This window comes from Pseudophryne corroboree, chromosome 9 (genome assembly GCF_028390025.1).
Source record: "Pseudophryne corroboree isolate aPseCor3 chromosome 9, aPseCor3.hap2, whole genome shotgun sequence".
In the NCBI taxonomy this organism is placed as follows: domain Eukaryota; kingdom Metazoa; phylum Chordata; class Amphibia; order Anura; family Myobatrachidae; genus Pseudophryne; species Pseudophryne corroboree.
This window is the reverse complement of record NC_086452.1, coordinates 185,931,547-185,948,315: the sequence shown is the minus strand read 5'-3', so window position 1 is coordinate 185,948,315 and position 16,769 is coordinate 185,931,547. Positions and strand designations below refer to the sequence as shown.

The window sequence follows — 16,769 nt, the reverse complement described above, 5'->3', positions numbered from 1 at the left end:
GTCCCAGCCTGGCCACATTTCAAACAGGCTTTTTTCCCCATTATGCCAATAGATCTACAACGTTTCGGAGTCAGGTAGCCTCTATAGATGTCAGATGTCATTTTTTTTAATTGTGTGTTATTAAAATAAGGTTATTTTAGTGACAGACTCATCACTCACCTCGCTTGTGCATTTTAACACCAAACAATCAGATTTTCACCTCTTGTTTTTTATATACTGTATGGTTATAGCTCGTCACCAATAACCAGGGACAAGCCTCATCTGCCATGTTCCCTATCAGACTCCACAGTTTTGACTATAAAAATGATTAGAAGATGTTTATAAATTATATATACATCCATAGATTTTGCTGAAAAATTCAACAATTAAAAAATAAGTTGTTCTTTGTATTATTCTACTAGTTTCATATTCATATGTCACCAAATATGCTGTGCTGGAGGGAGAGGCAGTGACCAGCTCTGCCTGGTCCATATGTCATCAAGTGTCTGGAGCTGGGAGTGGGGCCAAGCTGCATTCAATAATGCTGCACAGACAGGGCCGGATTAAGCCTTGGGGGTGCCCAGGGCAAATAAGACAGGGGGGGGGGCCCTGTGGAAGGAGTATACCTCCCAACATGTCCCATTCCAGGAGGGACAAGTCACAAAATGCTCTCTACCTGGACTTTCCACTTAATAAGTTAATATATGATTGGCGTCACCTGTGTTGAACTATTTAATTGATAAGAATGGGTCATGGTGGGAAGTATGGATTGTGACCCAGCAGCAGCCGAGGACCCAGCCGGAGGCATCAGTCTGTGCCCTCCATTCTATGTATTACCTTGTGCCCAACTTTGTGATGCGTTACCCTGTGCCCCTGTGTGCTATGTATTATCCTGTATCATGTGTTGCCCCACTGTGCCATGTGTTACCCTGTGCCCTCTCTGTGCTATGTATTACCCTGTGGCACACTGTGGAGTCAGTGTGATCTGTGAGGAGGCAGGCTGTGTGGAGGAAGTGTGATCTGTGAGGAGGGGAGCTGTGTGGAGGCAGTGTGATCTGTGAGGAGTGGGGCTGTGTGGAGGCAGTGTGATCTGTGAGGAGGGAGCTGTGTGGAGGCAGTGTGATCTGCGAGGAGGGGAGCTGTGTGGAGGTAGTGTGATCTGTGAGGAGGGAGCTGTGTGGAGGCAGTGTGATCTGCGAGGAGGGGAGCTGTGTGGAGGTAGTGTGATCTGTGAGGAGGGGAGCTGTGTGGAGGCAGTGTGATCTGTGAGGAGGGAGCTGTGTGGAGGCAGTATGATCTGCGAGGAGGGGAGCTGTGTGGAGGTAGTGTGATCTGTGAGGAGGGGAGCTGTGTGGGGGAAATTTGATGTGTGGGGAGGGGAGCTGTGTGGAGGAAGTGTGATCTGTGAGGAGGGGAGCTGTGTGGAGGCAGTGTGATCTGTGAGGAGTGGGGCTGTGTGGAGGCAGTGTGATCTGTGAGGAGGGAGCTGTGTGGAGGCAGTGTGATCTGCGAGGAGGGGAGCTGTGTGGGGGCAATGTGATGTGTGGGGAGGGGAGCTGTGTGGAGGCAGTGTGATCTGTGAGGAGTGAGCTGTGTGGAGGCAGTGTGATCTGTGAGGAGGGGAGCTGTGTGGGGGCAATGTGATGTGTGGGGAGGGGAGCTGTGTGGAGGCAGTGTGATCTGTGAGGAGGGGGCTGTGTGGAGGCAGTGTGATCTGTGAGGAGGGAGCTGTGTGGAGGCAGTGTGATCTGCGAGGAGGGGAGCTGTGTGGGGGCAATGTGATGTGTGGGGAGGGGAGCTGTGTGGAGGCAGTGTGATCTGTGAGGAGTGGGCTGTGTGGAGGCAGTGTGATCTGTGAGGAGGGGAGCTGTGTGGGGGCAATGTGATGTGTGGGGAGGGGAGCTGTGTGGAGGCAGTGTGATCTGTGAGGAGGGAGCTGTGTGGAGGCAGTGTGATCTGTGAGGAGGGAGGCTGTGTGGAGGCAGTGTGATCTGTGAGGAGGGGGCTGTGTGGAGGCAGTGTGATCTGTGAGGAGGGAGGCTGTGTGGAGGCAGTGTGATCTGTGAGGAGTGGGCTGTGTGGAGGCAGTGTGACCTGTGAGGAGGGGTGCTGTGTGGGGGCAGTGTGACCTGTGAGGAGGGGAGCTGTGTGGAGGCAGTGTGATCAGTGAGGAGTGGGGCTGTGTGGAGGCAGTGTGACCTGTGAGGAGGGGTGCTGTGTGACCTGTGAGGAGGGGAGCTGTGTGGAGGCAGTGTGATCTGTGAGGAGTGGGGCTGTGTGGAGGCACTGTGATCTGTGAGGAGGGAGGCTGTGTGGAGGCAGTGTGATCTGTGAGGAGTGGGCTGTGTGGAGGCAGTGTGATCTGTGAGGAGGGAGGCTGTGGGGAGGCAGTGTGATCTGTGAGGAGTGGGCAGTGTGATTTGTGAGGAGGGGGGCTGTGTGGGGGCAGTGTGACCTGTGAGGAGGGGTGCTGTGTGGGGCAGTGTGATCTGTGAGGAGGTTAGGCTGTGTGATCTGTGAGGAGGGGAGGCTGTGTGATCTGTGAGGAGGGTGCTGTGTGGGAGCAGTGTGATCTTTGAGGAGGTTAGGCTGTGTGATCTGTGAGGAGGGGAGGCTGTGTGGAGGCTGTGTGATCTGTGAGGAGGGGTGCTGTGTGGAGGCAGTGTGATCTGTGAGGAGGGGAGGCTGTGTGGAGGCAGTGTGATCTGTGAGGAGGGGAGGCGGCTGTGTGGAGGCAGTGTGATCTGTGAGGAGGGGAGGCATTGTGATCTGTGAGGAGTCATGTAATGTAATCTCAAGACTGTCCCCTTATAAGTCTGTGATTGCTACCCATTGCTGTGCTGCTTGCAGAGGGGATGGGCTGTATATGGAGTAAATATGGCTCTGATATTAGCCAGTGCCTCACCAGTCAATGTCCTCATTGCATGTCAATTATTATTATTATTATTATTATTACATTTTATTTATAGGGCGCCACAAGTGTTACGCAGCTCCGTACAAAGGACAGTACAGGGAGACAAAACTTAGCATAACAGTAATTAAATAACAAAAATGGAGTACAGGTAACAAAGAGCACCACAGTTCTCAAAACATAATACAGCTTAGATGTAAGTAGGAAGGGAGTAATCAATGTACTACTTGGGGCTGGCGGCCATAGATAGAGAGGAGCCTTTACCAGTAGGAGAAAAAGCAGGTATAGATGGTCGCTGACTGAAATGTGTCGAGAAGAGGGCTTGGACAACAATAGGAAAGAGGGCCCTGCTCTGAAGAGCTAACAATCTAGTGGGGAGGGGTGACAGACAGATGACATGAGGTGCAAGCAAGCAGGAGGAAGCCTGATGGCAGTATGCAAGCAAAGCAGAGATGTTCAAGGTGTGGGGCTGGGGGATGGAGGAGCAGCCTAAGGACTAGGTTATGCATTGGAGGGGTACGCTTTGATAAATAGGTGTGTTTTCAGTGCCTGTTTGAAGCTTTGCAAGGTCGGGGAGAGTCTAATGGAGCGGGGGAGCGCGTTCCACTGAAGGGGTGCAGCACGGGCAAAGTCCTGAACTCGTGCATGGGAAGCAGTGACCAAGGCAGAGGAGAGGCGGCGGTCATCAGCCGACCATAGTGGGCGGGACGGGGTATGAAGGGAGAGGAGGTTGGAGATGTAGGGAGCAGTGGAATTAGAGATGGCCTTGTATGTGAGGGTGAGCAGTTTGAAGAGGATTCTGTAGGGGAATGGGAGCCAGTGTAGATTTTGTCGAAGGGGAGTGGCAGAAGTGGAGTGGTGGGAGAGGAAGATGTCAATGCCAATAACACTACGACAGCCAGGCTTCTAGTACAGCATAGCTGCTATTACAGCTTGGATACACGAAGCTTAGTACTGCGGGAGCTGCTGAGAGTTGTAGTCTAGCTCTGTGATTTGCACTCTATAAACAGCATGAAACGTATCTGTTTTAAAGTACAATTCCCGACAACCTGCAGAACTTCTCTTTGTGACATCCCAAGAATGGCAGAGCCTGAGAAGGCCTGTTGTAGGGAGGGGCTGGGAGCACTGAAAGGTGCGAAGTAGCCTGGGACAAGGAGGCATCTTATAAGGTAAGCTGGTGCTGAGTGATGTGTGCTGTCCTTGCAAGGGTAGCAAGGCCCTTTGGATCTTGCTGAACGTTGCGTTATTGTGACTGGTTCTGAAGGGACCCCATAATAGTTTAAGCTTCAGGGGCCCCAAAAATGTAGGTCCGACACTGGACAGATCTTCAGTAACATGGCGTCTGTACAATAATACCCAGAGCCGACCCTAACCAATATGATGCCCTAGGCAAGATTTTGGCTGGTGCCCCCTAGCACCACCGCTAGTTCCGCCTCTGACCCTGCACCCCTTTCCCAGCACAATCACCCCCCACCCATAGCAGTCCTTTTTTTTTTCCTACCCCCCTGTAATTTAAATAGGAACAGTGAGCACATTCGGCGCACAGCCCAAAAAGGTATGTGTTTTTGCTGGCAAGGGGCATGGCCACACAATAGTACCCCCAATTCAAATTATGCCTCACAGTAGTGCAACTTTATTCACAATTTATCATGCGATAGTGTCCCTTATTCACATTACATCACACAGTAGTACCACTTTACCTTATATACGTTACTCCTCACAGTAGTGCCCCTCATTCACATAACATCATACTGAATTGCTCCTTATTCACATTACACCACACCATATTGCTCTTTATTCACATTAGACCACACAGTAGTGCCCTTTCTATACATTACGCCACAAAGTAGTGCCCTTTCTATTATTTCCTTATACACATAATGATACACATAATGTCCCTTACACATATGCCGCACATTATTAGTGCCCTTGTACACACAATGACACACAAAGTGGTCCTTCCACATATGTTACACATTATTAATGACCTTATACACATAATGACACATATAGTTCCTGGCGTAAGTCAACTGGCAGCTCTGCTAATGTCAGGTGCCTGTTTTTTTATGAAAATGCATCTTATTTGCATTGCTATGTGGCTAGGATGCACAAGCAGCTTCTGCTGATTAAAATGATATGCGGCATGCCTATATACTGTGTGCGACTGTGGCTGTATCTGCATACGAAATGCTACACACAGAATATAGGCATGCCGCATATCATTTGAATCAGCAGAAGCTGCTTGTGCCCCTAAGCATACCAGATGCCCTAGGCAATTGCCTAGTTTGCCTATGCCTAGGGCCGGCTCTGATAATACCGGAGACATCTCTATTGCACATGCGCAAATCACAAGGAAAATGAACGCCTTACTATATTTTCCCAATGATTTCTGTTGTGATTTCTGCAGCCAACGCATGGAGAGATAAGTATAATTATGGGTGCCGGGATACAGTGTGGGCCACCCTCAACACGGGCCCATGTGCACTGCAGAACCTGCACCCATTATAGATACACCAGTGTCCTAATGCTATAAACAGCAAGAATGTCTATCAGCTTCTATTATGTAGGTAGATACTGTAGTAGAATTTTTACTCTGGACAGACCAAAAAACTATAACAAAACTGATGTTCCTTGTTCCTTTGTCCTACTTCGAATGCTGTTCCAGGTTAACCTATTGTAAAAGTGTTTGTTTTCCACCCTTTCTTTGTTATTAACCACTTAACTTGCTAATATTTGTTAAAATATTTTTTTTCAAAAACTGTTCAGAAATTGTTAGCTTTTTATGATTGAATTAGGTCAAGAATATCTATTTAAAATGTATCCAACCAGATTTTTTAAAAACAAATCCTTTGTTTGTTTTGAAACACAGTATACCATAAAAATAGCAGATATACTGTGTATGAACTTGATCTTTAAACACTTTTAAACTATTTACCATCCCTAACCGACAGTTCTTTACAATATTCTTAATCGATATGAAATTGCCATAATCAAAAGAACACACTGAGTCATAAATAATTTATATATATATATATATATAGATCATGTATGGCCCGGCACTCCTCCTCTGAATATAGCGCCCCGGTGCCCCCAGCAACAATTGTGGATAGTCAGGAAGAAAGACTGCGGCACTCAGGGTCTTGTTTTAGTATAGAGATGTATTAAAAATACATTACAAAGACCATTCTTGACAAAGGGGCTAGACACCCCGAAACGTTGATGGTCTTTGTAATGTATTTTTAATACATCTCTATACTAAAACAAGACCCTGAGTGCCGCAGTCTTTCTTCCTGACTATATATATATATATTTATTTTTTATTTTTTTAAAACAAGTGTTTTTCTTATTCGATACACAGTATCGGAGGTGTGAGTGTTTCGACGACCGAAAATCAAGAATCTCGGCTTTACATTTACCTGGCAGCTGCTAATCTCTACAACTGCCAGGTGGGGGATGCTGCCAGGCTGCAGGCTGTCTGATCAGCAGACAGTGGGGGAGAATATAGCAATGCAGAGGGACTGGGAGGTACCTCTGAGATTGGCGGCTGCTAGAAGATTATCTTCCAGCAGCTGACCCATGAGCGTTTCTGACTGGTTACATCAGTTCAGCCTGATTGTAAATGATGCATCCACACCAGGCAAGTGGTTAAATATTGTTGAAAATCCAGAAAAAGCTTTGGTGACGTATATATAACTGCGCAGACTGGGCAGCGTTATGATGCAAATATCAAATTAAAGGTGTCTCCCCCAAACAACCTTAGAGTATTCCAAAACAATAGTATAAGATATATGCTTCACTGGGCGCCACACTTCAAAACAACATATGTAAAAAAAAAAAAAGAGGTAAATTATGTATAAATCCCTTCAATATATGAGGTTCTTCTTCAAATAGCGCAATACTCAAATCCTGTTTAACAGCACATAGAAAAAAGCAGAATAAAATCGTGCAGTAAAAACAATTTAATCATACAACAATAAAACAGGTAATACAATAGCAGCACCTGTCCTGCTCAAGATTGAGATATTAGAACAATTACAAGAAGGGCTGAGAACTAGTAGCAAAACAGTTCTCAACCAAGTTTTTATAATCGCCTAGAGTCCAACCCAGGTAGGCAATCTGGGATATCCCTCTGGTGCACGTTCAATAGTCCAGATCCTGACAGGAAATTAGGGTCTTTTCTCTAGTCAGCCAACACATTTTGACCCTATGCTTTGGGTCTTTTTCAAGGCAATGTAATAACTTCCTATCTCTGGGTCAGCTTAAAAACCCTCCCTTCACCAATCAAAAACTCCTAAACAATGCTGTAATTTACAAGCTCCGCCCCCTAGTCAGGCTCTGTAGTCCGGAAATTGGGCTATTTTCGGAAGTCCTACCAGCAGGCACATCTAGCCATTCACATTGGTTACGTCACCTCCGGCGGGTACATCCGGCCGCTCACAGCGATATGTCATTTCCGGTGGTGCATCGTCAATGTACTCCCGCTGTTCATTGCAGCGGTCCATACTAAAAGAAGACGTCACTCCCGGGAGTGTGTCATCAACTACCTCCCGTTACGTCATTTCCGGGCACCGCTACTGTTTTCCACTGTTGTTGTTAATAGATGTCCATGATGTCATTTCTTTACATGTTGTCATGACAATCTGTGTGTTATAGTAATAAACAAAGTTCCCAAATCAATATAAAAGTCCAATTACAGTATATGTCTATAGATATTAAAAAATACTAAAATCTACAATCCGGACAGTATCTACAAATAAAAAATAAAACAAAACAAATTTCTATGTTAGAAAACAAGGGACAGAAATCCAACACAGATACCACTTCAAGTTATCCTCTGAGAATTAAGATCTATAATCCAGGCAGTATCTACAATGCAGAATGTACTGTATATATTAAAAACAAATACAATTTCATGCTATTCTCTATAAAAAACCTCTATAAAACCATTTAAGCTCAAAGTCATTGTTAATACCATGTGGATGCAAAGTGTTAAAATCATAAATACACTGCATCTCAGATTTAGCCAGCAACAAAGCAATATCTTTCTGACTGTGACTACATCTCACAAGTTTGATCCCTGCAAACTTTATAATCTCTTATGTAGAGTAGTTGTGATATTTTTTTAAATGATTGGACAAAGCATGAGTCTCTAGGCCCTTTCTGATATTTCTACAATGCTCCCCTATCCGTATTTTTAAAGGTCGGGAAGTACGGCCTATATAAAAAAGGTGACACGTGCATTCAATACAATAAATTACAATATTTATATTGCATGTAATAAAATCCCTGTCAGAGTTTTACCATTAATTAGCACCATTTCTAATTTTTTTGACCCATCGCTTTTTATTTCATGGCAACCTGTACTTGTTCCACATCGATGGAATCCCTTAGTGGCAATCCTGAAAACTGAACGTTCTGGGATTATTTTACCTAACACGATCTTTTTTCAATATGTTAAAATTTTTCTTAATTGATCTTTCCAGAATCCTATGTTGGGAGTTAAAACAAGTAATAAAAGCCCACTCAAATCTTTCTTTGCTAGTTAGTTTGGGTGGTTTTATGGTTAATAAGTCCTTACTATCTACTTCATTTATTTCTTGCATGGCCAGTACAATTTTTTCGGTTTTATGTTCACTCTTCTCAAATCTACATTTTAGATTTGTTGATATACTGTTTCTTCTCTACAGTTTCTTTTCAAACATTTCAATTGACCATGTGGAATTGAGTTGAGCCAGTTTATGTGGTGACAGCTATTAAACTCTATATATGACCTTGAATCTGTTTGTTTTGTAAAAGTTTTGGTGCATAATTTACCATTTTCTACAAAGTGATATCCAAAAAATCTACCTTTTGTTCATCTATATTAAAAGTAAATTCTATGTTTAAAACATTTGCATTTGAAAAGGAGCAGAAAAGATCCAAGCTTTCTCTATCGCCTCTCCATATAAAAAGAACATCGTCAAAGTATCGCTTCCAGGACACCAGGTTCGCTCCATATGGGTTATTGTTCCATTCAAAATCCAATTTCCATTGGCCCATAAAAATATTTGCGTAACTAGGAGCGAACCTGGTGCCCATTGCCGTACATACCTTTTGAACATAAAAATTCTCATTCAAAATAAAATAATTATAATTAAGAATAAAATGTATGCCTTCTATAATAAAATTTTGAACATGTTCCTCCAATGTGCTATTCCTTAAAGAGGTGGTTATGGCATGTATACCTGCTTCATGATCAATTATAGAATAAAGGAATTTTACCTCAGCTGGGACCATTATCATGCCTTCCTCCCACTGGACCGTGGTAAGGAAGTTGAGGAGGTCTTTAGTATCTTTAAGGTGTGAAGCATTTCTTAGAACTAAAAGTTGTAAAAAAGAGTAAATGTATTCGGATAAATTAGCTGTTGCCGAATCAATACCAGAGACTATGGGTCTCCTTAGGGTGTGGGTAGCATTTTTGTGCACTTTAGGCAATAAGTAAAGTGCTGGTGTGGCTGGGTTGGGATTCAAAAAGAATTTTACAACTCTATCCTCCAAAACTCCCAATTCTTCATATTTTTCAATAAGGTGCTATAAATTTGTAACAATTCTTCTCTTAGAGTCTGATCTTAATTTATGATATGTATTTTTTTTTATCTCCTACGTGTTCTTCTACTTCTTTTATGTACCAGTCCTTATCCATAACTATCACCCCGCTGCCTTTGTCGGCAGGTTTAATGTTCATTTCTGAATTCATCCTTAAATCTTTCAGTGCTGCTCTTTCTTTAAATGATAAATTATGTTTGTTTTTTGTAGGTTTTATATCTCTCAAATCCTCCTGCACTAATTTGCTAAAAGTGTCTATGAAATTCCCTTTCATATGGGCTGGAAATTGTTTTTATTTAGTTTAAAAGGTGTTTTGACTGATAATTCCATATTTTCTAATTCCTTTACTGTTTCTCTTGTAAGAAAGAATATTCGACCTGTCATTTACTGGGTCGCTAGGTAGTATGACCACCCACACATTTCTCTTTCAAGTAAATTGTTTGTTTCCCTCTCAGTAACATATGTCACCACACCCTCCTGTCTCAACTGTAATCCCTTGCCCCCTATTTCCCTCTCTGTCTGACTTGGGGAAGGGGTTGTGGGTGAGGAAGTTGTGGTTGGTGGGGCATGCAGTGTTGAAGAATGGTGGCCACCAGCGCCAACTGCTGACATGTATCTTCCTCCACCTCCCCATGTTGTCCCCACCCCACCAGTCTTTCTCCCGAAGGGCTACATTTAAGTCTTAAAACCAGTGGGCTTCACCAGCAATATTTGCCAATATTTATGACCATTGGTTTTGACTGTGTATTGAAAACCACCATCTATGCCCATCGGTTTGTAAGCCATTACCCAGCTGCAAATCTATATTAAATCCATTGAAATTGCCTTAAGTAAATATGCCCTCAAGGGTCAGTGTGACACTATTCTGGAAATCAAAGAAGCTTAGGTTCTGACAATCAGTGTACCCCAGAAACAAATTTTGGGGTCTGAATCCTACATGTTGAAAATCTCTTTTATAGAGGAGATTAAAAATAACAATGCTGAGAAAAATAATTTTGTATTCCTGCTGTTTTCTCACTGTCATCTGTCGGTGTTCACAGGCATTGACAAGTTCAAAGGTACATATTTCCACAGTCGTGACTACAAATCAGCAGAACCTTTCAGGAACAAAAGAGTAATAGTGGTTGGTATTGGAAACACAGCAGTGGACCTGGTGGTGGAGATTAGCGCTGTGGCCAAACAGGTGCGTATTAGAGGAAGTAATATGACTACTGCAGGTGCTGCTCTCCCTGTAGTGTGTAATGCTGCACTTTTAAAGCTAACATAAGCAAGACACATCCTCTGTGATTGGATATGACCACAGTCCATAATATCATCAGTGGTGTTTATGGATTTGACGCAAAGACCTCCTGTGGGACACATATAGTAGCCAAGTCATAGGAGCCAGCTCTGTAGATGCTTAAGTGCCCCTAATATTTGTGATGTCACTATAAATATTTCCTTCTTTCTCCTATATAAATAGAGGAAAAAAGCATTTTTTTGCTGTCTTCCAACCCCCCGGTGGTTGCTTCATGCCCATAGCCTGCTGTGGTGGCTGCAATGTTTGATCTATTCAGATGGCATCACTTTATATGTTTCTCATTGGTAATATTAGACTGTGATGGCATGATCACTGGCAGTGTTATTTTGAGATGGTGTTACCCTATACACTTTAATGGGAGACCTGCAATGCTTTGCAGAGTATCCGGTGTCATGACTTGCTGTGTATGCACAGTGCAGGCCACACATGTGTACATTACCTGGACTCCTCACTGGCAATGCTAGGCTGCCACTGAGGTGGTAAACCATCTCTTTGTCGCAGGATTCTTGTCAGTACTTCACAAGGAGCTTTGAAATGATAAATTCCAGCATATGACTCATACCCTCCAACATTGTCCAGCTGAAAACCAGTACAAAATCAGAAACGCGGTGTGGTCATGGGTAAGCGGCGCTCTCATAGGCTTCCATTGTAATGTTAGACACTGAACCATGGTACAAGAACCCTTTTAGCTGGTACAGACCATCAAAAAACAGTACTGTACAAGCCAAAAATGTACAATTTGAGGTTATGTGAACATTGTATATTGCTGTGATATGCATCAATACACAATGGAACATACATGTACTGTACTTCAGTGGCATAGTAAATAGTTTCCTATATTGTCATTTTCTGTGAACTGTGTAGATTGAGGGTAATTGGCATGATTAAACTGCATTGAAACGTTGTCTTCACATTGGACTGTACTGCTAGTTTGTCCCCGCCACTTGGAGTGCCGCACCTCCTGTGTTTTGTATTGTGTTCCCGTGGAGGCACCCAGCGCTGTTGTTTGCACTAATGGGAGAGTCGGACCCGCTTGTTGTATATGTGTATATATATATATGTATATACATATATATATATATATGTATATATATATATATATATATATATATATATTTTTTTTTTTTTACACACACACATATGGAACCTCCCCCATGAAAATCCTGCATTTGCCACTGCACTCACGCATCCCATGCCCGGCCTCTCGCTCCTGGATTTCGGGGTCTCCCAGTCATGGACCTGCAGCTGCTGGATCATCGGGTGCGGGTAACCAGCATTGACAAGTCCGGGCTGTGGTTCTGCACTCACCCGCTCATCAAGTTGTTGTTCTTACGGAACCGCACCAGCGGGTATCTGTCCGGAAAGGCCCCTGCTAGGGTGACACAGAGGCAGCTCCTAGCACCCCTCCTGCCCAGTGCCCATTACAGAAGGACAATTACTGGGGCATTCTCCGGGTGCAAACCCAGCTTTTCTGTAACAGGCACAATATCTGTTTATGCAAATGAGGCAGAATGGTATTTTATTTACTCATTATAGTCATGTTACATGGTATAACATTACCATAATGAGTAAATAAAATATCATTCTGCATCATTTGCATAAACAGATACATGACTATAAAGAGTAAATAAAATACCATTCTGCCACAGTTGCATAAACAGATATTCTGCCTGAAACAGAAAAGCTGGGTGTGCTAGCAGGGCTGCACTGCCCATTACGCGGGGTACGCACAAGAGTAGAGAGTGGCAGCTACTGGCAGCGCGGATTTACAGATACGGAGTTTCAGATGCAGGAGGAGGGGCTCCTGCATCTCTGATTTCCCTCCCTCCTCCCACGTCTCTTCCTCGGCAGCTGTAGTGACCCCGCTGGAGACACTACACTTCCCACCAAAGCGCCTGACTGGAGGGTCCGCGAAGTCTCCTCTCAACTTCCAGGTAAACTGCTCTCCCACTCCCTCCATCCCATGCCCCCCTCTCTCTCTCTCCTCCCCATACCCCCCTCTCTCCCCATGCCCCCTCACCCTTCATGCCCCCCACTCTCCATGCCTCTCATTCTGTCCATGCCCCTCTCTCTTCCCATGCCCCCCTCTGTCCTAATGCCCCTCTCGCTGTTCATACCTCTCTTTTTGTGCCCCCTCTCCATGCCTTTCCCTCTCTAAATATATATCTCTATATCTCACATCTGGAAACCCCTTCCTAAAAATCCTGCATTTGCCCCTGGGACTGAGGCCGGACAGTGGCGGCCAGGGGTGGAGGGCTGCCTATTGTGTCAGTCCCAGACCGTCAGGGCCCCGCATACCGGGGGTAATTCCAAGTTGATCGCAGCAGGAATTTTGTTAGCAGTTGGGCAAAACCATGTGCACTGCAGGGGAGGCAGATATAATGTGCAGAAAGAGTTAGATTTGGGTGGGTTATTTTATTTCTATGCAGGGTAAATACTGGCTGATTTATTTTTACACTGCAAATTAGATTGCAGATTGAACACACCACACCCAAATCTAACTCTCTCTGCACATGTTATATCTGCCTCCCCTGCAGTGCACATGGTTTTGCCCAACTGCTAAAAAATTTCCTGCTGCGATCAACTTGGAATTACCCCCACAGTGTGGAATAATGTGAAATTTGTCTCATACCATGTGACGTAATGTGATTTTCGGCTCATACTGTGTGGAGTAATGTGAATTTTCGGCTCATACCGTGTGGTGTAATGTGAATTCCGGCTCATACTGTGTGGGGTAATGTGATTTTCGGCTCATACTGTGTGGAGTAATGTGAATTTCGGCTCATACCGTGTGGTGTTGTTAGGGTCTCCTGCCCTGTGCTGCCACGTCGTCATGGCAAAAGGGAGACAAGTGCTAGTGGAGTAACCTGATCGCAGCTGATACTCCGGTTCGGGTCTTTTGCTGTGCAGTGGTTATAGGCTCTGTGCACGGCAGGGGATCCGGTGCTGGTTTTTGTGCTCACAGTCTGTGAGGTCTGAGTGGGGCGTGGACAGCACCTGCTTTATAAGGCCTCTTTTCAGAGTAAGCAGATGCTGCTGAATCTTTGTTGGTTAGTCAGTTTCTGAAAGTTAGCCAGTACTGTGTAGCTTTGTATTTGTTTGTTGCTTACTGCAAATAGGCCTGGGGATTTGGTATTACACTCTGCCAATCCAGACCTAGAGTCAGTCGTTTAGCTTGCTGGAGTTCTGTTACTACTCTGTGAACTTAGCAAGTTTGCGGCTGTATTCTAAGACTTGCCTGTCTAATCCTGTCTCACTGTGCTAGGTGTCAGGGGTCAGTTTAGTGGCAGTAAGCTAAAACCTGTGCACGGCAAGTGAGAATTAGGATTGTGGAGACTCTCCTTGTGTCTATCATTCCATCTCTGACCAAGGAGTTTACTGCCACACCCGTTGGTAACCCTTTAGGGTTTTGCTGTTGCCCTTAGCAACAGCATTTCGGGTTCTCTACGTATTAAAACACAACATCTTGCTTTTTCCATCCTAGCAGTTCTAATACAAGGGAGATACCCAGTTCCTTAGCCTCTGGGCTTCTCTGTTCACTTTGTGTGTATTTTGTTACCCTATCACCTTCTGTGTACGTTATGTCATATTCCCCAGTTTGTCTGTGAGTCTATTTGTTTTGCATAACAGTTCAAACACCAGTACATTCCTGCAGACACTGGAGTGCATAACAGTTCTGACACCAGTACTTTCCTGCAGGCACTGGTGTGTATAACATATTCAGCAGCCCAATACTCCTGTTGAAATTTTGTGGGAATATGGAGCATACCCCTCAAAATACGTTGCAACAGGTGGTCGATCAGGTGCAGGTCCTGACTCGACAATTTAATGATTTGTCCATTAAAATGCACACCTCCCAGGCCGTTGGCGGAGCTCCCGCAGCAGCAGCACCTGCAGGGGTTAAGGAGCCGAAAGTAAATCTCCCGGATCGTTTTTCTGGAGATCGCTCGCAGTTCTTTTGTTTCAAGGAGAGCTGCAAGCTATACTTCCGGCTTAGGCCTCAGTCTTCTGGGTCGGAGATTCAGCGGGTGGGCATAGTGATTTCCTTGCTACAAGGAGACCCACAGGTCTGGGCATATGGGTTGCAGCCTGACTGTCCGTCGCTTAAAAGTGTTGATGCTTTTTTTACGGCACTGGGCATGTTGTATGATGACCCTGACAAGACGGCCTCAGCCGAGGCTCAGATTTCGATCCTTAAGCAAGGGCGAAGGCCAGTTGAGGTTTACTGTACGGAGTTTCGGAGGTTGGCCCATGATACCCAGTGGAATGACCCAGCCCTGAGACACCAGTACCGAAGAGGTCTTTCTAACCAGATAAAGGACCAACTGGTACAATATCCCTTGCCTGATAGCTTGGATCAGCTCATGCAGTTATCCATCCGGGTGGATAGACGGCTGAGAGAGCGTAGGCTTGAAAGGGAGACTGAGATTTCCTTCCTTCCCAAGGGAACCTCAGACTCTGAGGAATTTTCTGAGGAGCCTATGCAGATTGGGGCTACCCGCCTCTCCTCGCGTGAGAAGACGCGGAGGAGACAGCAGGGGTTGTGTTTGTACTGTGGGAATAAAGGTCATGTGGTAGTATCATGCCCAGAAAAGCCGGAAAACTTCAGGGCCTGAGGGTGATGGGAAATATCCTGTCAGGCCAGAAGTCAGAATTTCCCAAGAAGACTTTTATCATTCCGGTGACCTTGAAGATCCTCGGTCAAACTGTCAAGACTGAGGCCTTGTGGACAGTGGGGCCGACGGGGTTTTTATGGACCGCCAATTCGCCCTGAAACACTCTGTTCCCTTAGTACCCTTGGCATCGGAAATTGAGATTTGTGGGTTAAACGGGGAACCATTATCCCAAGGTAAAATTACCTCTTGCACTAGTCAGATTTCTTTGTTTATTGGAGCCACACACTCTGAAAAATTGTCCTTTTATGTGACTGTCTGTACTTTTGCCCCATTGGTGTTGGGGTTACCCTGGTTAAGGGCCCACAATCCTCAATTTGACTGGGTCTCTGGGGAGATTCTTAGTTGGGGTACTGATTGTTTCAGGAGTTGCTTGAGCCTTCCAGTCAGGCTCTCGCAGCTAAGTTTGCCAGGATTGCCAGGGTGTTATGCAGATTTTGCGGACGTATTCTCCAAAAAAGTTGCAGAGGTACTACCTCCCCATCGCCCCTATGACTGTGCCATTGATTTGTTGCCAAATGCAAAGCTTCCCAAGAGCAGGTTGTACTCCCTGTCACGTCCTGAGACTCAGGCTATGGCAGAGTACATTCAGGAGAACTTGGCTAAGGGATTTATCAGACCTTCACAGTCTCCAGTTGGGTCGGGGTTCTTCTTCGTGGGTAAAAAGGACGGTTCGTTGCGACCCTGCATCGACTTCAGGGAATTGAACCGTATCACGATTAAAAACTCATACCCACTGCCTCTCATTTCGGTCTTGTTTGACCAGCTTCGTTCTGCCACCATTTTTTCTAAGATTGACCTACGCGGTGCGTACAATCTAATCCGAATAAGAGAGGGGGATGAATGGAAGACTGCCTTTAATACCCACTCAGGGCATTATGAATATTTGGTGATGCCTTTTGGGCTCTGTAATGCCCCGGCAGTCTTCCAGGATTTCATGAATGATGTGCTCAGGGAATATTTGGATAGATTCTTAGTTGTATACTTAGATGACATCCTAATCTTCTCCCATTCCCTGGAGGAACATCGGAAGCATGTACGCTTAGTCCTCCAGAAACTCAGAGACCACCGGCTTGGGGCGAAGCTGGAGAAGTGCGAATTTGAAGTTCAGCAAATCGCATTTCTGGGATATATAATCTCCCCAGAAGGTTTCCAAATGGAGGGTTCCAAGGTACAGGCAGTCCTGGATTGGGTGCAGCCCACTAGTTTGAAGGCGCTTCAGCGTTTCCTGGGCTTTGCGAATTTTTATAGACGATTTATCGCTGGATTTTCGTCTATAGTGGCGCCCTTGGTGGCACTCACTAAGAAAGGGGCGGATGTT

General features: G+C 45.0%; 1 protein-coding gene across 2 annotated transcripts in view; it reads left to right on the top strand.

Moving 5' to 3' along the window:
- The window catches only part of LOC134957828 (flavin-containing monooxygenase 5-like), a 147,527-nt gene that overhangs the window by 90,725 nt on the left and 40,033 nt on the right, over nt 1–16,769 (top strand). For both annotated transcript variants that reach the window (XM_063940027.1, XM_063940028.1), the window contains exon 5: nt 10,516–10,658. In XM_063940027.1, coding sequence (XP_063796097.1) covers nt 10,516–10,658 — 143 coding nt within the window. The remainder of the gene's footprint in view (nt 1–10,515; nt 10,659–16,769) is intronic.